Source organism: Xyrauchen texanus, chromosome 35 (genome assembly GCF_025860055.1).
Source record: "Xyrauchen texanus isolate HMW12.3.18 chromosome 35, RBS_HiC_50CHRs, whole genome shotgun sequence".
NCBI lineage: Eukaryota > Metazoa > Chordata > Actinopteri > Cypriniformes > Catostomidae > Xyrauchen > Xyrauchen texanus.
In genome coordinates, this window is record NC_068310.1 from 23,638,993 (window position 1) to 23,664,699 (window position 25,707).

Consider the following 25,707-nt stretch of genomic DNA (forward strand, 5'->3'; position numbering starts at 1 on the left):
ATACATTTGAAGACATTAGTATAAAGTAGGGCTTATTCTGTATGTTAACTAGTGAAATTATTACAATAATTTCATCAGCTAACGTTTTAAAAACAGCACATACAATATATAATTATTCAAGTCAGCTAAAGACTTTGTTTAAACTCCCAAACAGCAAACTGAGCCAACTAGAAACTCTTCCTGGGAATATTTTGGCAGTTTGAGTTTGCGGACTGTATTTGACGGGCAGGATTTTGGAGAAAGTGCATCCCTCCCATCCCTTCCCTGTGGTTGAAGGGATGGGAGCAGTTTTATTCAGTGGCTAAATCTGGCAGCAGTCAGCAAGACAGGTCAAGTGGCTTATAGCACCTCTTTTGGATAACATGTATTATTTGTTCCATATTTTGTTTAGCTAAATCCTTAAGCTCCATTCATTTAGTTTAGAGCAACAACTGTAGTTCAGCTTCCAATTTAATTTTTACATTCTGTTGAAAGCTTCAAATTTTTTCCCCTTGGCTTTTTGTAGAAGAAAACAAAAAACAAACACAATTCCAACTTTTGAAATAAAAATAATTTGAAATGACTTCATTTATCATGATATACACAACCTCAGGGGTTTATTTCCCATAAGATTCAGCTCACATACAAAACCAGATAATAAAAATACAAAATGAGTATTAAATATGTCTTCAATTTTGCTGTATAGTCACTGTATATACAATTGTCAATAACCTGGAGAAAATCTAGAAACAATTCCAGGTTGCAAAAAATTGTTAACTTTTCTTACACAAAAGGAAGAACAGAGTAACCTTAAGAAAGAACAGAACAAAAAAAAGAGATCTATGACAATGTAGGTTGAGAATTATTCCATTCAAAAACGTATCTTATTGTGTGGCCTGTCAAGGAGATGACCGAAAATGTCAGAAGACTCCAGAGTTTTCAAAGAGCCACTAAATTCTGAAAAAAAAAAAAAAAAACATGCTGCTAACGAAAGACCTGTCATCTATCCCAAACAATACTGAAGTCAAAAGCATTACAGCTCATGAGCGTTTAATCACCTCCAGAAAAAAACAAAAACAAACAAAAAAAGAAATCACAAAACTCAATTTGTGTTTATTCTGAAAAATTATCTTTCTAAAATAGGCAGATTTGTTCAGGACCTCTAATTGGGTCTCAGGTATTTTATCAAAAGAAAAATTTGTTAATTTCCTCTTGACAGTTTTTGTATAAAACATACAGGTATCAAACGTCACAAATATCAAGTAAACTGCTGTTTTCCATTACAAAAGCACTGAGTGAGTGTGATTGTCAATTTCAGCTGTTTTACTAGTAGTGACCCTATTCTCTGAGGTAACAGCAATGCTCTTCAATCAGAATGCAGAAAAGAATGTGTGCAAAACTGTTTGCGTAACATTTGACTTCAGCTGATGGGAGATCAAACAAACTTCCTGCCAAATAACAGAAATGGCTAATGCAAGGTGAAATAAATTGAAGTCATTTTAAGACAGGACTTATACTGACAGTGAATGCAAATGAATGACAGCACAAGAGAAGGCTGAAATATGAAAATAAACTTTCATAGTCACTCAAAGCTTATTTGCTTGCTATGCAAAAATACTTCAAGTTATAGGGAGCAATAAAAGGGCATATAACCACTGCCCTGACCCTTATAGACAGAAATATGGTGTCCAGGAAGAGCACCAACGTCTCCCAACTTTCAGTTAGGCAGCATAAAATTGACCAGTGCGCAGAGCATGTGCAAACCGGTCCACCAGCTATGGTTGATGGGATCCCATCTATGTTTTGGGCAAACTGTCCTGAAATTCATGAAGTGCACAGGAGCCCTCTTATCCATACAAAATTCTGTACAAAAAGTGTCCAGTCACAACAGTTTCTGGTTCAGGATCTCCCAAACCATTCGTCTTCTGAAATAGGGCATATGTTTCTGTTTTAGGAAACAAAATCAAATTCAAAGTCAATAAAATTCCATCCATACACAACTTTTACCAATAATATATTAGGACTCTTGCAGAGTGGAATCAAGGATTTTGATTAAGGCTATGCCAATATAATCATATATCACAATACTTTTTCCGTACAGGATCCATATTTTAGTTATCTGTATCACTGTTTTAATTAATCTGTTTGTGCATTCATAAAGCCCTACAGTTCAATAATGAAGCAGGCCGACAAAACAAGAACAAACTCTGAGACTGGCATTTCTCATATTGTTAACTAGAGAGCAGCTTCTATGATGTGCGAGAGAATGAAACTGATCTTGCAGATTCACTCTTTCTCTCATGGACACATTGGGTTTCTCACACGTTTGGTGCACTTTCAAACGCAATCCAATTATGATCACAAGTCATGGCAATATATTGAATCGCTATATGTATTGAATCAAGAAGTTGTTGGCAAGAACACTTTTAGGCAAGTCTGGCAGCTATTTTCTGTCTCTTTATTTGAAACAAGAGGGATACAATAAAGCTTCTATCTACATGAGGGGAATGACTGAAATCTCCAAAACTGTTGGTCAAGATTATGGTTAATTAACATTTAAAATGTGACAACAATTATGTCATTAATTAGGCTTTTTTCTAAAACTAGGCTTATGGTTAATTAACATTTAAAATGTGACAACAATTATGTCATTAATTAGGCTTTTTTCTAAAACTAACTTTTTCAGGCTGGTCCATCTAATGTGTATGCGCATTCTCGATGAAAACTGACAGGTGATGTCTATCAAAAAGGTTTATGATTCAAAGACAGACAAAAATACATTTGACCTCAAAATGATGTGTGACTTAACTTCTCTGGTTAGTTTGCACGAAAGAATTTGCAATGGCAAAATAGGGGCAAGAACTTCTTGTTCAATAATCATCCAGGGAGGACCCTCTTAGGTGGAAGCGACCAATGAGCCAAATGTCTAAGACCAAACGCATAATAATAAAACAAAATCTTGGTTAGGCCTAGCCCACCCTTGTCAATCGGCCTATGTAACTTATTGAAATGTAGCCTGGAACGCTTTCCATTCCAAATAAAGGACTTTGCTATGCTATCAAATTGTTTGAAATAAGAGAGGGGACATCTGCAGGGAGAGACCGTAGCAAGAAGTTACATTTTGGAATACAATTCATTTAAAAAACATTAACCTTCCCAATCATCGATAAATGCAATGAAGCCCACCTTCCCACATAGCTCGAAAAACTTTTAAAGGGTCAAAATGAACTAACTAAAATCACATAAATTTGCTGGGAATAAAATGCCCAAATATTTAGTGCCCTGTTTGGGCCAATAAAAGGTGCCCGAATGAAAAGCCATTACTGGGCAGTACGCTGTCAGAGCCATAGATTCAGATTTAGTCCAATTACTCAGTATCCCGAAAATTTTGAAAAGGAATGGATAATTCTGTGGAGGCAAGGCATATATATAGTAGGGTCAGAGATGAATAATAAAATATAATCTGCATAAAGCAGAAGCTTATGCGCCACACCTCCCGCCATCACCCCTGGAAAAAAGTTTTTTGCCTCTTAACTTTTCCAGGTGTTTTAATTTCTTCCATTTTACATTAACTCCCTGTTAATGACCCTGAGGAGTGTTTCTTCAAGGAATGCATCTTTCCCTACAGGAAGCTGAAAAACTTGGGAAGATATGGGGTGGGCATTTTTTCTTTAGTGCTGGCTCAAGTAAGAGTAGGGGAGTCATTACAATAAGTAAACATCTACAATTCAAATCTCTCAAACAGATTAAAGATAAATTGGAAGCATCATTGTTTTAGCAGAAATTAATTGGCGACTTCTGAACCCATCTGGTAAGGACTATACATTTTTTTCATCAGTCCATAAGATTTATTCTAGGATCTTAAATATCCAAGTCCCTCATTTCATCTGTTGTGGATTGCTCAATTGGAAACATCAAAGTCTCAGATCACGACCTGGTGAATTTAGAGATGTTGCAACATTTGGAGAAAAATAAATCATATAGTTGCCACTTGAATGTATCCCTGTTGTAAAATCCTGATTTCCAACAAATGTTTAAGACTGAAATCAATGTTTACATGGAGAATAACTGGTCTTCAGTATCTTCTGTGGGCGTGGCTTGGGAGGCACTTAAGGTACAGTATGCCTGGTATTTATAAAAGTGCTGAGGCAGAGCTGAAGTGCCAAATGTCGTCTGATGGCCTCAGAGAATTGACACGACTGAAATGTATTTTATAGATATAATAATATTTTGTCGCAGAGTTTTGGTTAAGACAGTCATACTTTGAGTCAGGGGACAAAGCAGGGAAGCTTTTGGCTAGATATTTGAAGCAGAGAGTCTTTTTCTACCATTCCCTCTGTGAAATTTGCTGGTGGTGAAATTTTTACCTCAGCCATTGATATTAATAATTCCTTTAAAGAGTTCCATCTTGATCTTTATAGTTCCACATCTTCGTCTACTGATGAACACATTAGAAAATTCTGAGATAGCCTTGGAGGAGTTTGACGAGGTACTTAAGGCCTTACCTACAGGAATGGCTCTGGGGCCAGATGGGTTTGTCGCTGAATTTTTTTTTATCTTATGTTACAGAATTGGCTCCACTTTTGTTCGAATTTTGTAATACGGAATCATTAAAGAATGGAAAGCTTCCCCCAACCATGACGAAAGCCTGGATCAGTCGGATTCTTAAAAAGGACAAAGATTCAAGCGAGTGTAAAAGTTACTACCCAATTTCCCTGATCTAGCTAGACGTAAAAATTTTCAAAAATTTAGAAGTTCTCCATACGCACCTGTGTGAATGTGATGGGACGGTTTTTGGTGATGTATTCAGCATATTTGCATGTGAACATTCCGCAGTCACTTCCGTTCATCTGCTGAGGGATCTCCTGAGGATTCAGAAGAAAGCCTTCAAACTTTTAATGATGCTGGAGCTTTTTGGTCAGTTGAAACTAAGACAACAAGAAGCCCTCAATAACGTGTGTGTTGATGTAACTCACATTGCGTCTTTTACTTTTTAGAATCCATTCTGAGGTATCCAAGATCTGAGACCTCTTGTCTTCGCTTTCTTGTTTCAGATATTTTCTGTTGTATAGAAACACATTAAGGCACTTTTTGACAATGTCTCAACATGCATAATTTATTACGTGCATTACGAGTTAATTTGAAAAGACACTTATTGCAGCCTAGTTTCATTATGTAATCCTCAGGCAGCACTCACAGTAAAATTCTACAGGCCTCGTCATTGTTTCCTCCCATTGAATCAAAGTAAGTGATGCTCTTCTTGCGTAAATCCACCACCTATCAAAGGACAACAAAAAAGAAACATATGTATTATTACAAGGGTTGACATTTGTGATTACTAGATAATGTTTTAATTAACAATGTTGAAAAAACAGATCGATTCACTAATGAATCATTCAGACAGATTAATGAACCAGATTGACCAATTCATTGAAAAGAACAAAAATGAATTTACTCAAAAAAAAAACAAATCAACCTTTCTAAAGATTTACGAGCAAGTTTTACTTTCCCAAAACCCAACATAAGTTAAATATATATGCAATTTAATATTTTAAAGCTATAACTGGAACAAATTAAATTTCTACAGTGAGGTTTAAAACATTACATTGGCTTTAAATAGATTTAATTTACATAGATTTAAAAATGTTCATGACTTTTCCAGGCCTGAAAAACACCATTTAAAATTTCCAAGATGTTTTCAGGATTCCAATGACCATAAGAACCCTATTATATCATTAAGAATTACTCATAAATGTCAGGAAAGAACAGATCTGCTTGAATATCCTGTAGGTTTCCTTCTCAAAGTGACCTTGGTGCTGGTTAGTTACTCACAGATAAGCACCAGTGCACCCCCAGGTGGACAGGCACCAGTATGATATCTACAGAGAAGATATCCACTTTCTTGGTCCAGCGGCGGACGGCAGAGAAACCAGAACTGCGCAGCTTGGGAAAGAAAAAGGTGTTGAAGGTGTAAACGGAAGGTAGATTAGGCTGCTTACTGCGCTCCACCAGCATATTCATGTAGAAATTAATAACCTGGAATAGAGGAATGGATTAAATGTATAATGACATAACGGTATTTCAGTCAGGCTGATTAATTAATTTTCAAGGCATCAATGGCAAAGTCATATCAGCTGACCACAAATTGACATGTCAGCCACACATGCTTGATTCAATAATCACTCAAATACTTTTTTAGAATGGAAACTTTTAAGAAAACACAAAAAATACTTTGATATTACCGAGAATTTACACTCAGTACTGCTTTTAGCAGCAAGGTCACAGAGATGCTGTTAACTACATAACATGATAGTAAACTTAGTGAACCTCTAACCTCATCATTGAGCCAGTTAAGGTAGCTGAGAGTTTGCAGGTCCTTCCTGGTGATGGTGAGGCGGAAGCCCTCACTAAGAACCTCATCCTGACTGCCCCCTCTCAAAGCTCTGCTCACTTCCCTCTCCATGTCCTGTGAACTCAACCAGTCAACATGCTGGTTACATATTTTATTCTATTACATTATATCTAAGCCAGATAAAAACAAACATCATAATACAGCTTCAAAGTTCACAATGAGCATACGATTAGTTAACAATTTGACATTATGACACTTTAAAAGTGCAATCAGAAGTTTTTTTATTCGTTAAAAAAAAAAAGGTGCTCTCCTAAAGAAATAAATAGTAATTCTGAAACACATTTATAAAATCATGAGCACTTACATGAGACTCCAGTCAAATCAGTAACCTTATAAATGGGGTTTTATTCTACATGGAGAGGCTCCCTCAAGGGGCAGCCATTTTGGAATCACATGACCAGCCAAATACTACTGGCTTAATGTCAGTAACTGCCCTGTTTTTAGATGCTTTCACTCAAGGATTAATCATGGCTAGCTGTGAATAGTGAATTTACAACGGCATCTGAAAGTAAACTCAACAGAATACTATTGTGTTTGAATGATGCTACATCCAATCCCCTAGGTGTCAGTGAAATTTCAAGATGACTAATGACTAATAGCACCTTTTTTTTTAAAGTGTCAAACCCTTTTGTTCAAACTGATGAATTTAGGAGCATGTACCTCTGTAAGCTCTGGGAATTCTGGCTCCTCTTTAATAGACTGAGGCTCTTCGACAACAGCTGCAACAGGAACCTCCTTCTCTAGAGGCACACGAACGTTAAACTCAACGTTTGAAGGGGTGGCTCGACCCTCTCCAGAAAGGCGCTAATAAACAAAGAGGTTAAGAGAGTTGGTCATCTTAAAGAGGTGTAGAGCAGTCTCAGATTGATATATCGGCCAATATTTGGTCATTTTGAGATTGATTGGTTGGCTCAGTTGGTTGATTAACAGAAGTGTGCATACTAGTGTCAGTTCCAATACATACAGACAGTCTTGTCAAGGTATAATGCACATATTCTGTTTTGAAATATTTCTTACATAATTTTCAGTAAAGACTGTAAAATAAGTGTTCATGTAAATTAAAACTGTGCACATCTTAATTGCTTTCATTTATTAATAGCATACAGTGAGGGGAAAAAGTATTTGATCCCCTGCTGATTTTGTATGTTTGAACACTGACAAAGAAATGATCAGTCTATAATTTTAATGGTAGGTTAATTTGAACAGTGAGAGACAGAATAACAACAACAAAATCCAGAAAAATTAAATGTCAAAAATTGTATTAATTGAATTGCATTTTAATGAGGGAAATAAGTATTCAACCCCCTTTCAATCAGAGATTTCTGGCTCCCAGGTGTCTTTTATACAGGTAACGAGCTGAGATTAGGAGCACACTCTTAAAGGGAGTGCTCCTAATCTCAGTTTGCTACCTGTATAAAAGACACCTTTTCACAGAAGCAATCAATCAATCAGATTCCAAACTCTCCACCATGGCCAAGACCAAAGAGTTGTCCAAGGATATCAGGGACAAGATTGTAGATCTTAAACAAGGCTGGAATGGGCTACAAGACCATCGCCAAGCAGATCAGTGGAGAAGGTGACAACAGTTGGTGCGACTCTTCGCAAATGGAAGAAACACAAAAGAACTGTCAATCTCCCTCGGTCTGGGTCTCCATGCAAGATCTCACCACGTGGAGTTGCAATGATCATGAGAACGGTGAGGAATCAGCCCAGAACTACACGGGAGGATCTTGTCAATGATCTCAAGGCAGCTGGGACCATAGTCACCAAGAAAACAATTGGTAACACACTATGCCATGAAGGACTGAAATCCTGCAGTGTCCGCAAGGTCCCCCTGCTCAAGAAAGCACAGGTACAAGACCGTCTGAAGTTTGCCAATGAACATCTGAATGATTCAGAGGAGAACTGGGTGAAAGTGTTGTGGTCAGATGAGACCAAAATCGAGCTCCTTGGCATCAACTCAACTCGCCGTGTTTGGAGGAGGAGGAGGAATACTGCCTATGACCCCAAGAACACCATCCCCACCATCAAACATGGTGGAAACATTATGCTTTGGGGGTGTTTTTCTGCTAAGGGGACAGGATAACTTTACCACATCAAAGGGACAACGGACGGGGCCATGTACCATCAAATTTTGGGTGAGAACTTCCTTCCCTCAGCCAGGGCATTGAAAATGGGTCGTGGATGGGTATTCCAGCATGGCAATGACCCAAAACACACGGCCCAGACAACAAACGAGTGGCTCAATAAGAAGCACATTAAGGTCCTGTAGTGGCCTAGGCAGTCTCCAGACCTTAATCCCATAGAAAATCTGTGGAGGGAGCTGAAGGTTCGAGTTGCCAAACGTCAGCCTCGAAACCTTAATGACTTGGAGAAGATCTGCAAAGAGGAGTAGGACAAAATCCCTCCTGAGATGTGTGCAAACCTGGTGGCCAACTACAAGAAAAGTCTGACCTCTGTGATTGCCAACAAGGGGTTTGCCACCAAGTACTAAGTCATGATTTGCAGAGGCGTCGAATACTTATTTCCCTCATTAAAATGCAATTCAATTTATAACATTTTTGACATGCATTTTTCTGGATTTTTTTTGTTGTTATTCTGCCTCTCAATTTATCATTTGTTTGTCAGTGGGCAAATGCACAATATCAGCAGGGGATCAAATACTTTTTTTCCCTCACTGTATATGTCAGCATAATATCTAGATATTGGTATAGGCCATTAAATAAACCCATATCAGTCGATCACTAGTGTAAAAAAAAAAAAAGAGGGGAAACTAACTCACTTGGCGCAGGAGCAGAGAAGCCAGGGCCTCCTGTTCTTCAATCAACCTCCGTCTCTCCCGAGCGCGAGAGTCATAAAGGCTAGTTCTGAAAATATGTAGTAAACAAGCCCAAATGTTAGGAAACATTCACTTTAACAACTCCAAAGTCACGTAATCTCAAACAGAACAAAAACTTAAGGGTATTGTCAAAGTTTCCCTGCATAAAAGAAAACCAAAGAGCTACTCACAGTTCTTTGATCCATAGTTCAGCCTGGAAGCATGGCACACTGCAAATCGTAAGACAGGGTTACATAAAGAAAGAGATGAAAAGATGAAAGGTAATTTCAAGCTCTCACTTACTTTGAGCTCTCAGAATTCTTGCCCTGCTGCTCCTTCACAAAAATCACTGAATCCCCATCGTGAGCTGAAGAAATTGAAACAAAAAATACTGAAACCCAACCTTTGGGATTAAGTTACATACATGAAGACAAAAAAAAGAAATAAAGAAATGGGATCTGCATACTCACCTGATGACTGGGTGTCCTGAGAGGATGTATCATGTAGAGCCGCTGGTGAGGGCACCGAGCCTGCAGGTCCTTTAGTGCTGGGCTCAAAGTTCTGGGGCTCTGGAATGCTGGTGCCTGCACCAGGACTGGGCAGGGCACTGGAATTCTGGCTGGACTCAGGCTGGGGGCTAGGGGGTAGACTGGATAAATCACAGTAGGACACACCAGTTCCAGAGCCTGCTGGAGAGGCACACTGAAGAAGCCTTTGGTTGGATGACAGGAAACTAGAGCTGAAATAAGATCAAAATGTTCTGTTATATCATCTTTTAATCATAAATTGCTCAGATTTTGCTGTGACATGGACAAAAAGACTGGACTGTAAAAGAGCTTTATAGAGCAGGGCTTTTGAAACTTTGTAATGCCAATGTCCACCTCAAAATATGATCATAGACTTGCAAGGGACCCCTGCCCTAAAAGGCAGGAATAGAGACAGAAACAATAATTGTGATAATATAAAGAATGGGATTAAGCTTGTGGTTTTTGTAGTATTCATGAGGGAAAGCAAACTATGACAGAGTTGGCATTAGTAATTTGTGTAAATACCACCTGTAAAGTGTTGTAAAATTACCAAGTTAACCCTAATTAACGGCAACTTTGACAGCCCTAAAATCACATTTTATAACAATTTCTTATTCACTTTCCAATTTACCACGGACCACCAAGTGTCTTCCTGAGGATCAATGGATCCCAGTATAATTTTTTTTTTTATAAAAGCAATGTACTTCAGATACTCACAAATCACGATGTGAGCGAATGCTGGAGTGAGAGCTTCCATCATGAAGGAAAGTTGACTGGCCACCAGATACCATGGCTAGGAGCTGCCTGTAAACTTCCTTCTCCTCCTCATGTACTGACTATTAAAATCAAACAGATAAATATAAATGCAATGCTTCATATCAAAGTATAATAATAAAAAAAACACATACATATATATATATATATATAAAATAATATGGCTTGTTTTATTCCTCCAGTGCAGTTGGAGCCTGACCTCCTGTGCTGTACAGCAGGCTCTGGCCCGGATGTGACGGTTCGATCTGCCGTGTGATGGACTCTGGACCACTCGGATGGGAAACGTCTTCTCATACAGGCTAGTATAAGTGGCTTTTCCTGAACTTGCCTCCGGAGACGAAAGCAAGCTACAACAACAACAACAGTAGTATGTCAGTTTCATAAACCTTGCATTTACAACTAAGGGTGCTTTCACGCTTGGTTCGATTGCTTGATCTGAATCCGGGTTGTTTCCTCCCTCCATCCTCTGCCCCTGCTAGTCTGTTCACATCATATTGCTTGGGTTTGAATTGCTCACCCTGATTGAGTCATCAATGGGAGAACAAGTGGCAGCTGTTTACACAGTAAATAGGGAACAACTCGAGAAGCCGTCAGCTTCAATGTGTTAAGTATTGAAGTTTGCCTCTTTGGATATTTTACCAAGATTCTAATTTATTTTGCACAATATTATGAGTAAATAAATGTTAGGTTTGTAACAAAATATTTTTAATTCTAATATTTCATAGCATTCTTTTTGTTCAAGGTAACCTGTGTGGTTGGTGGTAGAGGGACCTGCCCAGTTGGGGAGAGGGGGATGGTTTTGCCGTGGACACAAAGGGTAAATTAACAGAGTGTCCATTAGCTTTGTGCGTCTCGTGGGGTGGATGGTCCATACAAATGTGTCTTCTGCTGCTTTTTGATATTGTCACTGACTGCTCAGTCCTTAAGAAGTCTTTAAAAAGACAAGGAGAAAAAAAGGATGATACAGTAAATGTCAGGAAGATAGCAATAAGCAAATAAATGCTAATACACTAAAGTAACCTGCTTGTGTCATTTTGATCTATACCAGATTTTGTGATGGTCTTCCATTCGACTTCACTGGATGGTGCCACAAATGTGTCCTCAAATGTATCAAGTGTCCTCTCCTCAAGCTGTGAGTAAAGACAGAAGTGTAGTAAATAAAACATATAACAGATAAAAACAAATGCATGGGCAGCTCAAAACAATTTAGACATTTTGTACTGACTGTCTTTACAATTGTTGTCATTCTGTTTTGCCTTATCTTACTTATATGACGTAAACCCACAGAACTGAGGGATTCTGATGAGCAAACAGGCACCTTGTTTTCCGCCCACGAAGATAATGATGCAGCTGAATTGGTAGCAGGTTCTGGGGGAAGTCCTGTTCGGGGTGGACCTGGCGAAGCCGGTAGCATATTCCTCAGGTTTGGTTGGACATTGTTCCGCACCCAAACCGCAACACTCGAACCATGGGTTTTCAGTCCCTCAGCTGCATTTTTTACCGTGTCCATGAAATCTCCTAAAAGACAAGCAACCAAAATGTCCAGGTTACTGACCTAGAAGGCAAACCTTAGATTTATCAAGTGTTCACAGCATAAAATGATTTACCCATTCTGAATTTCTTGACCACCCTCTCCTCCTCCTGATCAACTCCATCTTCCAAACTATTCAGAAACCGAAAATATCAGGGATTTACACCAAAGTTTCCTTGAGATTAATAAATCTGACAAACTCAGATTGGAATAATCACTGTTGAGACACTGTAATACATAAAGTATGTTTTATTACCAAAACAAAAACCTACCAAACTATACAGAAATCTAATATTTGAGAGAGGTATAAAAAAAAAATGTGTCCTAAAAACTCTGCAAAACCTCATCTTTAAATAAAATAAACATTTATTTGAAACACTTTAATATTACATGCTTATTTCTAAAACAAACATACAGAGCTTAACATTATAAAGTTGGGATCTTCCTCAGGTGCCGGATGGCTTTCACGTCATCAGAACAGTTCGCGCTTTAATGTCCAGACCCAAACATTCTTATTTATGACATATAAAATCAACACCTGAAATTTTTAATGCGAGTCTAAACAATAAAAAAGAAAAAAAGCACAAGCCTTTTCACATCAACACAATATCTTACCACTCTAACGGTCTTTTTCTACGTACTGTCCCGTCTTGATCCACCCTCACTAAACCAGCTTGAACAGCACCAGCTGGGGCTCCGTTTCTCAGACTGGCAATCCCGGTTCCGATCCATTCGTAGAACTTATTAAACATCGTGAAAGACTGAAAGCCTCGACTATAACAGGATTTGTCCTCAAGGCTGTCAGCGCAGTCCCAAACGCGCGCTCCCCCTGTCCGTCATTCGCGTGCCACTGCTAACCAGCTTTGTTAGATCAAAATAGCCGTACCCTTCTCACAACAGACTTCTTTCTACACGACTAAACAAGTCCAGATAAACCCAAACCGCTGATCTTTAGCTCAACCAGCTAACCTGCTGCTAACCAGCGTAGATTGCAGCCCAGCAATAAGTGATTCAGGGGTTAACGGGGTTCAAACCAGCTCGTGTGCGTTGGTAACTGTTATGGTTATTTGTTTTTCCAAACAGATGCGTAATTCTCTGAAATCATAAGCGATACCGTGAATGAGATATTGGGTACACAAAGTTGTACTAACGCCTCCCGCTTCTTCCTTATTTAAAAGCAGATCATGGCCGACGTGGACATGTTAAAATCGCGCTTTGCCATTGGACGAGTGAGGCGGAAGCGCGTCATTGTGTGCAGTGTTTTGAAAGAGGAAGAGAGCGCAACAGTGACCGCCCACTTTTTCATCTGTCTGGGTTCCGGAAGTATTTTTCCAAATTATTTATTCCATAGACGTTTTTATAAAATCCTTCATAAAAAAAAGCCATGAACCAAACCAACCAGCTCCGAGGTGAATCATAACATCACGAACTTTGTTTTGAGGCAAAAAAATTATTTGAAAATCGGACATAAAGACAAGGGTACAAGGCTGTGTACTTACCTTTCATGAGGGCTCAAACTACAATCCCATGAAGCATTGCGAATGATATCGTTAAATAAAAAAACGATGGGAATATATAAAACTATTGATTTTAGGTTGTTTATTATAAGTATAGAAACGTGCATCTTATCACATGGCTTGTTGAGCATATTACCCCGGAGACATAGCGCATGTGGAGTCTTCAAGCTATTCTCCACGGTATCCATGCACAACTCTTTTTTTTTTTTTTTTTTAATTAATTAATTTATTTTTTTATTGAGAAAACGTTAAAGGGAAATACAGATACATTTGAATCCGTGAAACAAACAAAAAAAAAAAAAAAAAAAAAAAACAATTCTGCATCTTATTTCACATAGCAATCATCTTTCTAATACATTAAGTATCCTTTTCAACAGTTTTGATGTCTTTAGAGCTTTGCGGTTGTTTTGTATTGAAGTTAGAGAGTTATAAAACATCTTCAAATCAGTGGAAAATAGTCTAACATTTGGTACAGTGGATATACATTTTGCTTTATGTATATGATATTTTCCAAATAAAATGAGAAGTTTCGTTATATTATTCATTTCCAATAAATCAGAGTTACAATCCATAAACAAGACCATTACCTCAGTTATTGTGACAAATTTATCCATGCACAACTCACAATATAGTGACCAGGAAGAGGTTACCCCATGTGACTCCCCTAGCAAACAGGCCAATTTGGTTGCTTAGGAGACCTGGCTGGAGTCGCCCTGGATTCAACTCACGACTCCAGGGGTGGTAGACACCATCGCTACCCAGGACCCAAAAATATATTTTATGTTTATTGTAAAATATCCTGATATGTACAAATATATAAGTAATTTAAGGGTGAAGGGAGACAGACTGGATTACGTTATTCACAGTGCGTCATGGGAGTGGTTGGTCACTCAGAGTCACGTTTCGCGGGTTTCGTTGGCCGCGGTTCAGTGATTGGTGGATCTTTCTCTGCTGTATCACGGGTAATGTAGTTGTTTACCATGAATTCCACTATCAAACATGATTTTTAAACAATGAAGTTGAAATAACACTGAAGGATGGCTTCAACGGAACATACCAACAGTGAACAATCTCGTAGTTCAAGGTAGGTCTGTATTTAAAGGTTTGTAAGTTATCTTTGAAAATCAGTTAGTCTATGGGATAAACGAATAGGATTTATATATCCGGAACCAGACTGTTGCGCTCTATTCACCTTATTCACGCTACCGCCATCTTTTTTGGCATGTTGAACAGCATGTTGAAAGTGCCTCACACACTCACACTTCAAATGCTCTTCAGTTCAGAGCTCTGCATGCACATGGATATTGTAGTGCTTTGTTTTTTATGCAATTAAGAAGTGTACAAAACAACTTTTGTACACTTTCGGCATACTTTTATAAATGAGAATAATTCAAACACTCAGAGGATTCACAGTAAAGCTAAGAGTCATTAAGCTAAGATATAGTCATTTGCATAATCTATTCATACAGCAGGAACTGAAGTGTGGCTTGCTGAATAATGCTCACACCTGATAAAAATGTGGAAAATAAGTCATGAAAAATAATAATTTGTGGCTATTTGAGTCTTTGAGGCTTACTTTGTTTAAAGGACAGCAGAAACTGTGCTTTTCAAAGCATTGAGCTTTTCACTTTTTACCAAGAATTATCTGAAGAAGGAATTACAAATCTGCAGATATAAAGAGGCAACAAACTCACTTAGAATGAAAATATGAGCAATTAATCTGCAAAATATATGCAAAGATTTACACTTTAAGAGGTATGTTTTCTTGTTTTACATATATTTATATTTATTTATATATAATATATTTACATATTCTGTCCAAATTTGCTTTCATTGATTCTTTTTAAAATAAACATTTACACATATTTATGTGAGTAATTGACATGCCATTTTAAGCATTATCATCAAAGTCCTGCTGTGTGACACTTTCTTCATTATCTATTTTAAACAACATTTTATGATCTTGTATAGTTATATACAGTGGGTACGGAAAGTATTCAGACCCCCTTACATTTTTCACTCTTTGTTATATTGCAGCCATTTGCTAAAATCATTTAAGTTCATTTTTTTTACTCATTATTGTACAAACAGCACCCCATATTGACAGAAAAACACAGAATTGTTGACATTTTTGCACATTTATTAAAAAAGAAAAACTGAAATATCACATGGTCCTAAGTATTCAGACCCTTTGCTGTGACACTCATATATTTAACTCAGGTGCTGTCCATTTCTTCTGATCATCCTTGAGATGGTTCTACACCTTCAATTGAGTCCAGCTGTGTTTGATTATACTGATTGGACTTGATTAGGAAAGCCACACTCCTGTCTATATAAGACCTTACTGCTCACAGTGCATGTCAGAGCAAATGAGAATCATGAGGTCAAAGGAACTGCCTGAAGAGCTCAGAGACAGATTTGTGGCAAGGCACAGATCTGGCCAAGGTTACAAAAAAAATTCTGCTGCCCTTAAGGTTCATAAGAGCACAGTGGCCTCCATAATCCTTAAATGGAAGACGTTTGGGACGACCAGAACCCTTCCTAGAGCTGGCCGTCTTGCCAAACTGAGCTATCGGGGGAGAAGAGCCTTGGTGAGAGAGGTAAAGAAGAACCCAAAGATCACTGTGTCTGAGCTCCAGAGATGCAGTCGGGAGATGGGAGAATGTTGTAGTAAGTCAACCATCACTGCAGCCATCCACCAGTCGGGGCTTTATGGCAGAGTGGCCCGACGGAAGCCTCTCCTCAGTGCAAGACACATGAAAGCCTGCATGGAGTTTGCTAAAAAACACCTGAAGGACTCCAAGATGGTGATAAATAAGATTCTCTTGTCTGATGAGTCCAAGATAGAACTTTTTGGCCTTAATTCTAAGCGGTATGTGTGGAGAAAACCAGGCACTGCTCATCACCTGTCCAATACAGTCTCAACAGTGAAGCATGGTGGTGGCAGCATCATGCTGTGGGGGTGTTTTTCAGCTGCAGGGACAGGACGACTGGTTGCAATCAAGGGAAAGATGAATGCGGCCAAGTACAGGGATATCCTGGACGAAAACCTTCTCCAGAGTGCTCTGGACCTCAGACTGGGCCGAAGGTTCATCTTCCAACAAGACAATGACCCTAAGCACACCGCTAAAATAACTAAGGAGTGGCTTCACAACAACTCTGTGACTGTTCTTGAATGGCCCAGCCAGAGCCCTGACTTAAACCCAATTGAGCGTCTCTGGAGAGACCTGAAAATGGCTGTCCACCAACGTTTACCATCCAACCTGACAGAACTGGAGAGGATCTGCAAGGAGGAATGGCAGAGGATACCCAAATCCAGATGTGAAAAACTTGTTGCATCTTTCCCAAAAAGATGCCTGGCTGTATTAGATCAAAAGGGTGCTTCTACTAAATACTGAACAAAGGGTCTGAATACTTAGGACCATGTGATATTTCAGTTTTTCTTTTTTAATAAATGTGCAAAAATGTCAACAATTCTGTGTTTTTCTGTCAATATGGGGTGCTGTGTGTACAATAATGAGGAAAAAAAAATGAACTTAAATGATTTTAGCAAATGGCTGCAATATAACAGAGTGAAAAATTTAAGGGGGTCTGAATACTTTCCATACCCACTGTATGTATATATATATATATATATATATATATATATATTTTTTTTTCCTATAACACCATTTGTACAACTAGATGGATGTTGTCAGTTGAACCAGTGCACTTATGTTTGCATATGCAATGGAAGACCTCCTTCACGCTATAGGATAAATGTGTAGCACATCGTAGCAGGAAAAAGCTGAGGTGAGGAGCTTCACACAAAACAGTGTGCACTGGAGATCACATCATGCTGGAGAGGATATCTCTGACCAGGGACACAAAAGAAAGTCGGGGGGGGGGCGGTGCACCTCAAGAGAGCTGTAACAGCTTCCGGTTAAAAAGCACGTTCACTCCCGATCAGGAGTTCCAAATAACTGGAGAAAGAAGGAGAAAATGTAAACTATGTCCAGGTATATGCTGAGGGTGGCAAAGATGTATTCCTCTGGACTTATGGAGTAATGCTTGCTCCCCATCAGCATCTGTGTGTCAACAGCCAGGAACTAAAAGAAAAAAGAGTAGAGATGACAATCCAATTTGCCTTAGAATTATTAGTGTGTTAATGGGACAGTTCACCAAAACTGAAAATTCTGTCTTCATTTACTCACCCTTATGTTTTTTTTAGAATAACTCTCTTTGTTATTCTGCCATTGTATAGGGAAAAGTGAAAGTGAATGATGAATGAGGCTGTCATTCCCTAACATTCGGCCTATGTCCTTTTCTGTGCCACAGAAAAAAGAACGAAAAGGTTTGGAATAACATGAGGTAAATGATGACAGAATTTTCTTTTTTTGGGTGAACTATTCCTTTAACTCTTGTATCTGTTTAATGAATCAATCACTGTTGATATTTTCTTAACAAATGTAATTCTATGTAATAAATTAAAAATATTGCACACACAGTATACACAATCAAGAATATACACTACATAATAGCAGACAATACCACACAGTATTATGATATATATATATATATTATCAGGAAGGGAATAATCTACCATGCAGAACAGTATTGCTCCCAAAGCAGCATAAACAACCTGCAACCATGGAACCTGCAAGAGAGAGAAAGGTATTAGAAAGTATTCTTTAATTTCTTTTATTAAATTATAAATCCCAGAACCCTGAATAATTAATCTAACAATCTTTTAATCTACAGTATATGGAATTGGTACTTACATATCCAAAGGGCAGGATAACTGCCAGGAAAAGCCCACAAATGAACATTGCTGTGCAGAAGACTAACAGCACACCTTGGCATGAAGTGATATCCATCTATAAAATGACAAAAAAAATAGTCTTTTCTAGCATCTAAATAAATATATTCCTGGAAAAGTGGAAAAGTGTTACATTCAGTTGAAGTGGAAAGATATTTGGCTTTGCAAATAAATACTAACCTTGGTTTGGAAGCTAAGGATGGTAATAGCAAGACACACTAAGGCAGTAATACCCAGGCAGATGATTACAGACTTAGTGTTGTAGTAGCTAGACAGAAAGAGGAAGAGGGGAATTACATAAATAAGACATGTATCAAAGACATCCTGGTACATGAAAAAAAGAAAGACATTTAAAGGGATTGCTCACCCTAAAAATACATTTCTGTCATCAAGAACTTACACATGCTGTTCCAAACTCATAGGACTTCATTCTCCCATGAAACTTGGAAATGTTAGGAAGAGTGTTAGGGACTGACAGCCTCAACATGACAGTGAGTAAATAATGACAAAATGTTTCTTTTGGGGGGAACTATCCCTTTATTATTCACCACTTCATAATGTAAATACTGTATGTAGTTATGATGTAAATAAGTTATGTAGATGAACTGTAACATTTCCATATAGGTGGCCATACTCAAAGTTTGTTGTTTGTGTGCATACAGGTATGGAGTAGACACACAGTGACACTTGACACACACACACACACACACACACACACACACAAACACATGTTTCCATGTTTTATGGGGACTTCCATAGACATAATGTTTTTTATACTGTCCAAACTTGATATTCTATCCTCTAACCCTACCCCTAAACCAAACCCTCACAGAAAACTTTAGGCATTTTTACATTTTCAAAAAACAGAATTTTGTATGATTTATAAGCTGTTTTCCTCATGGGAACCGACAAAATGTCCCCACAAAGTCAAAAATATCGGGTTTTACTATCCTCATGGAGACATTTGTTCCCCACAAAGTGAAAAATACATGCATGCACGCACCAACGCACGCACGCACACACACACACACACACACACAGACTTTACCTGGACAACATCCCTGTCATGAAGGAAAGAGACAGAGTCTGAAAAAGAGAGATCACATATTTAAAAATACTTCCTTTTACATGTGAATATACACTTGTCCTTGACCAGCATCAACTAGTCTAAACTAACGTTTAATAATGTTTTTAACAAGTAGGATTGGTCAACAACTTTATTAGTAAGGCATTGTATTAAGGCATATCAGTGTAACCTAAACCTCTACCTACTGCACTGTTTCCCAACCACTAGTGTGCCATGAAAGATTGTCAGGTGTGCTGTGGAAAATTATCAAATTCCACAAAACATAAATAAATGCATGAAAAAAAATATTATTTCAGGGATCCAAACTCCTCACCTTTCAGAGAAATTCACTGTTTTGAAACCATAATTGGTCACTTTTGTGATTGTGAAGAGCAATGATTCATGTGCAAAAGTGAGTGATATTAATACGCGTTAAGGGTCTTTCACATGACTTGTTCAGCGCTGCAGAATACATTGAAGTCTATGAAGTGACTTTACACCAAAGTGTTTTTCACACTCGTTTTTGCTTCACCAATAATGTCTTTGAGAGTATGAAGCAACAAGAAATATTTTAATTAAATATTACCTGATCGTTTACAAATATTAGAGATCCCAGTTATTGAACTAATTTAAATTCACCAAGAAAATGCTTAGACCTAAACATAAACAAGTCCTTTTATTACTTTCTGCTATCAAAGCAACTACAAGATTTTTTCTCTCTTCCAAAAACATGTTGTTTATTTTGCACACCTCCCTCTTTTTTAAAACTCGTAAAATCTCCCCTCTGTGATGCTTTCTGCAACTCTTGTCTTGTGGAGGGCGATGTGGCACTTGACGCTGGCGTTGAACGGAGCGTTGCCGCCTCGACTCAACTCATGTGAATGTGAATGACTCAACACAATGATGAAAGAACATTATTGAAACACAAAATCATTATTATTTGTCTATTCTTGTGCTATTTTCTGATAAAAGCCATGCTCAGCAGTTTAAATAGGCTACTGTAGGAAAATGATACCGTAGATCTGCTTTGTCTTTATAATTCTTGTACTGAAGTCAGTAGATTTGTAGTCATGCAAGTTTTAATAAAGGAGATGGTAAGGACGTTATTGAAACTCACTATTATTAGACAATTATTATTAGACAAAAGCAGACTATAGAACTGCTTTGTTCTTTTAATGCTTAAACACTATAAAGTCTCTTGGTAGATTTCGGCCATGAACGACTCAAAATTATTCACTGACTCACTCATAGCAAATATGATGACAATTTCTCACCACCTAGTGACATTTCCAGAAGGGGTCACTGAAATAATCAGTTAAAAAAATGGAACATTCTGAAACAGAAGCAAGCCTCACCAAAATACTCTTTATTTTGCAGCTAATTCACGATTATAAACTTGAATCACTAAAATATCTGGAATTGGTGTTTTAGCTTATTCTGTAAAAAAAATATCCCCAGAAAAATGTTCATGGACCAGTGATTTTCTTTTTCACCCCTTATGAGTTTGCATCCCTGTAATTTGTTGTGGCATTGAAAGAACAAATCTACAAATTATAAAAGGTGCAAATTCGTTTACCCATTTAGCACTCTTGCCACCTGTGACCTCACACACCAGAGCCTTCCTATGTGACTTGTTTTTTTTGTTTTTTGCATTACCAAATTTCAAGCATCACAAGACGCTACTAAGATTGACAGAAAACATGGACAAGTTCTTGAAAAGGAAAAATATTGACAATGGTTAGCCTATGTGGGATAGTGATGTGCCGTAGAATTTTTTTAGTCATAAAAAGTGTGCCGTGGCAGAAAAAAGGTTGGGAAACACTGACCTACTGGATGGTTTTTACATATTTTAATACTCACGAAGATTCCGAGCAGAATCAGGTTCCATGGAAACTTCCTCCTGTTAATGTGAAAAGGAGTATAGCAATTCATGAGCATGTCGAGTGGGAATGAACACCTATTTTAACAGGTCAAGTGTGTTGAGTTTGTAGTACAAGCTGCTTTTGTTACAAAGTTGCAAATATTACCATTCAGTTCCAGCTTTTCTCCTTCATTATTAATGTACAATGCATTTTCCTTAAGAAAAAAATGGCTTTCTAGTCTGTAGATACACTCACCGAGGTCCACGGCAGCAGGACAGAGTCAGGAACGTGACAAAAAACACTGCACTATTGAAAGAAAAAGACACAATCAAGCCTTTATACTGCTACAGTGCAGAACAATGTATTAAAATACATAAAAGACTCATTGAAATATTAACTTGCTCCACCACTAAATTACAATTCGTATACACTGTCTAAATTCAAAGTAAGTCGAATTTTAAGATTTACATTCTCAAAGTAATGAATGTTACTTACTATGATGCCCAGTACCAGCCAGGATTAGCCTGAATGTAATTTTTCACTGGTTCACTGCAACACAGATTTGTAATTCAAGTAAAATAATAATAATTAAAAAAACTTAACAAATAAAAAAATAAAAGGGAAAAAAGTACATTATGAAGGTTTATTACCCTCTTTGATGGGCAAGCACACACACTCACCAGAAAACAAAAAGGGCCACAAAGGCAGCTGTTACAGAGAGCTGGAGCATCAGGATGCTGTACACCTACAATAAATATTATTAAATTAATTCTGTCCATATCATTCACAGCAGATCAGGATCACTAAACAGAACTTGGCAACAATACCTTGCGGATGAATATCCTCCTGATGTTTTGGTCATCCCAGCTGAACTCTGTGAGCATCTCACCATCACCAGTGTAAGCTCCACTGTAACATGGACTTCCACCTTCTAACAAAAAACATCTTGTTTCTCACATGTATTTTTTTATTTCTTAATGTGTGTTGTACAGAGTAACACACTGGTTTGGCAAACTTTGTGCTGCAGTTTAATCTCAAACCATAGGGGTGGCATAAGGCGATTCATAAATTGTTTGATTGTGGTTTTGATTCCGACTCTGAAATCCTTGATTCTGATTGGTCAATTACTCTATCTAATGGTCAGATTTTTCTGAATATCCCCTACATAGTGCATAGTGACCACAATGCATTTGTATTCAATGAATTGATATAGTAATTCTAGGAAAGTTTAAGATTAGTTTAAAAGTTTTACTCTAAAGATACAAATGAAAAATAAGGGTGTATTTACCAGCAGTTGCATCTGCATAACTTGGAGGAGCTGAGGCCATTGTCTGGACATCTGAGCCATTGCTCGACTTGTTTGTCACTGATACCTGTAAACATATTTGAAATAATGTGTCTTATTGACTTATCTTATTTACCCATGTTAACATTTATTAAACATTTATAGATAGATGCTTAAAATGAGCATTGGTCTAGTAACCCCCATATAATAATAGTGCTCTACTGTCATGTTTTTGTTTAGTTTTTTCAGGGTTGATTATTAAATGATTACTCTATCCTGAATATATGGTTACATCCTTGCCTGATTGTGATTCTACATATCCTTCATAATGAATCAGACCATTTGTGCGAATAAATGGCTTCAATGTGCACCCATTGGTGATCTTGTGATTCAAAGTATGTGACGTACGTGAATGCTGAGAGTGGAGACTCTGAGTAATGTATCTGGTCATTATTTATCAATGACTGAGTCACCGTAATAGGAGACAGTCCACTGCGACACAAGTTACCTTAAAAGAGGATTTCCTTCTTAATATCCTGGTCCACATAACGCTAGCTGCTGAGAGCAAACTATAAACAGGAAATCAAAAGATAGGCCTATCTTTCAGAGGATATGAAGTTAAATTATACAAATTTAAACAAAATCAAAGCTTAAATCAAAAAATCTCTGTTTGTGTGTATCTTGCACAAAATAACAACATTGTGTGATTAAAAAAAAATCAGAATGCTGGTCTGAACGCTGTTTGCGTAAAAACGCTCAACACGCAATGCAATAGGCTATAGGCCTACTTAATTGTCCAAGAAAGTTGCAGAAATCGTCATAGAGGGGCAATTTTACGAGTTTTAAAAAAGCGGGAGGTGTCCACAATAAACATTGAAAACATGTATTTGGAAGAGAGAAAAAAGCTTGCAGTTGCAAGTAGAAAGTCATAAAAGTCTCTAAAACGATTTGTAGCACGATAACTTCTAAAAAGCTAATACTAATAGTTAACAGGACTACTTTATTACTCTTTATTATATTATAACAGGAGCTAATTTTTCACAATGACATTTGCATATATGCATATATTGCATAGACCAATATAGAAAAATGTGTTGTATGATCATAAATCCTTCATCTAAATCTTCGAAATATATTCATATTTAGTTTGCATGTTTAACTGACACGTTCTGTCATTTTTCACATCATCATCACATCAACTACAATAAATTCTTTAACAAAATATTTTTGCAATTTTATTTAGATAAATAAATGACTTAAATTAATAGACAAAATGTTATGAAATGTAAAGGCCATTCCCCCAAAAGACAAAACGTATGACAATAAAACATTTGCAAAAGCCAATAACATGACGGCTAATAAACTGCGCAGCTTTGAACCCCAACCCTATACAGCACCTCATGTTCAAAATCCGTCCCCACGGCAGTGTCTACATTTGTATTTTAAATAGCTTATGGCTGATCAAAGTCATATAACTGCAAGAATTATGAAATAAAAAACTATAAAAGAAACAGTACAAAAATTCTAAATCCACTGTAGTTAGACTGAGATTTTATACGCATAAAATAAATCCGTAATGTCATGTGTAACTAAAACATGACAAAGCTTATTTCAGTCCCATTGAATTTTGCCATTAATACAGATTTTCAGATTTTCAGACCCCCCCCCCCCCCATGTTGAGTAAAACACGCATAAATAAATAATGTCACATTTACCAGTTATTGCAGCAATTAAAGACAATATAAATGATTCAATCTTATAAACAAGAATAAAAGGCTAGGAGCTTACCTTTCCCTGGGTCATTGTAGCAGTTTAGAATCTAATTTGCTTTTCTTAAAAAGTCTTTTATAGTCAGTCAAGAAGTATCTCGTTGTGTTTAGACATCACAGTCTCTCTGCACTTGTCTGGGTCTGGGATGCTCTATGCAGACTGTGATGATGCTTCTGCTTCTTTCTGCTTCTTAGAACAAATCCCTCCACTGCTGTAATGAACCAATCCTCCATCTGAACAGGTCTATGAAGAAAAACACCCCCTCCCTTACTGTAAAAAGCACATTCTAGCAGCATCTAGGTATTGGAGGCATGGACTGTACCAATCAAACTGGTACAGCAGGGGGGTCTGCCTTTCTCCCATGATGTGCATTTAACTGTGAATCGGTGCTGCATCATTTGTCTAGAGAGATCCAGAATTTTTGCACAACACCAAAATATGATGAAGTGTTAGAGGAAAGAAAGAGGGAGGAACACATTTAGCAAGATATTTCATTCAGTTTACACAATCTTACTTTGAAATCTTACAGAAGACTTCAAACTGCAGTCAAACAAACATTGTGAAATAAGGTGAAATGTTAACTTTGAATACCATAGGATAGATATTTGGAAGCGTAGACATTTGAAAGAGTTTTTGGAAAAGATCTGACCTCCCAAAGAGAGATGGACTCCATCCCTTCAGGGAAGGTGCTGCTCTCCTCTCTAGTAATATTGTTCATAGTCATAACAGTGATTGTATTTGACTAACTGGGGCCCAGCCCAGGAAGCAGACAAACTGGCTAATCTGAACATCTGCTAGCTGCCTCGAGACATCACACAGATCACAAAAACTACAACACATAGAGAATAACACCTACATATCATATAGAGGCTGTGTATGTTCCTTGAACTTCCAAACACAAAACCCTCATTAAGTCATTACAATTGTTTTTTTTTTATTTATGTCAAACTTGGAAATAACATAAAAAATAAAGATGAACATCGTATAACGATAGGACTACTAAACATTAGATTGCTTTCATCAAAATCACTAATTGTAAATTAAATTAGTGTGGATTTGCTCTGTTTGACTGAAACCTGAATAAAAAATATTAATTTATTAGAATGTATATTTAAATGAGTCTTCTCCCTCAGGTTATTGTTATAAACATGAGCCTCATCTGAAAGGTCGAGGAGAAGGTATTGCTACAATTTACAGTGATATTTTTAGTGTTACTCAAAGGTCTGGAAGTTTAATTATTTTCAACTGATAATAATTTATGTTATATTAATTTATTGTTAGATATAAATAAAAAATTAATTGTCATCTTTTGTTCTTGAAAAAGTATATAGACCAAATTCCTTTCAGAAATTGCTGATTTTCTGTCAG

The 25,707-nt window shown here is 37.4% G+C and overlaps 2 protein-coding genes across 3 annotated transcripts; both read right to left on the bottom strand.

Moving 5' to 3' along the window:
* Window positions 1-578: 578 nt before the first annotated feature.
* On the bottom strand, window positions 579-13,243 carry LOC127629103 (sentrin-specific protease 1-like). The gene is made up of 18 exons (XM_052106166.1): window positions 12,657-13,243; window positions 12,118-12,173; window positions 11,829-12,028; window positions 11,556-11,640; window positions 11,258-11,441; window positions 10,710-10,857; window positions 10,454-10,572; window positions 9,680-9,948; window positions 9,513-9,576; window positions 9,401-9,439; window positions 9,174-9,258; window positions 7,052-7,195; window positions 6,314-6,445; window positions 5,812-6,015; window positions 5,177-5,256; window positions 4,956-5,040; window positions 4,749-4,844; window positions 579-1,924 (listed from the first exon to the last, which is right to left on the bottom strand). Exons 1-18 carry the CDS (start codon window positions 12,791-12,793, stop codon window positions 1,862-1,864), a joined length of 2,190 nt encoding a protein of 729 aa, XP_051962126.1. The 5' UTR covers window positions 12,794-13,243; the 3' UTR covers window positions 579-1,861.
* A 3,987-nt stretch (window positions 13,244-17,230) lies between these two features.
* Window positions 17,231-24,534, bottom strand: LOC127629118 (protein lifeguard 2-like). 2 transcript variants are annotated; one of them, XM_052106197.1, is made up of 12 exons: window positions 24,358-24,534; window positions 22,573-22,657; window positions 22,112-22,215; window positions 21,965-22,029; window positions 21,780-21,833; window positions 21,540-21,590; window positions 21,283-21,322; window positions 19,405-19,442; window positions 18,537-18,624; window positions 18,319-18,414; window positions 18,141-18,194; window positions 17,231-17,646 (listed from the first exon to the last, which is right to left on the bottom strand). In XM_052106197.1, the coding sequence occupies exons 1-12, from the start codon at window positions 24,370-24,372 to the stop codon at window positions 17,494-17,496; spliced, it is 843 nt and encodes a 280-aa protein (XP_051962157.1). In that variant the 5' UTR covers window positions 24,373-24,534; the 3' UTR covers window positions 17,231-17,493. The 2 variants fall into 2 exon arrangements, with proteins under 2 accessions (XP_051962157.1, XP_051962156.1); XM_052106196.1 differs by lacking the exon at window positions 24,358-24,534 and adding an exon at window positions 23,078-23,140.
* Between the last annotated feature and the right edge of the window lie 1,173 nt (window positions 24,535-25,707).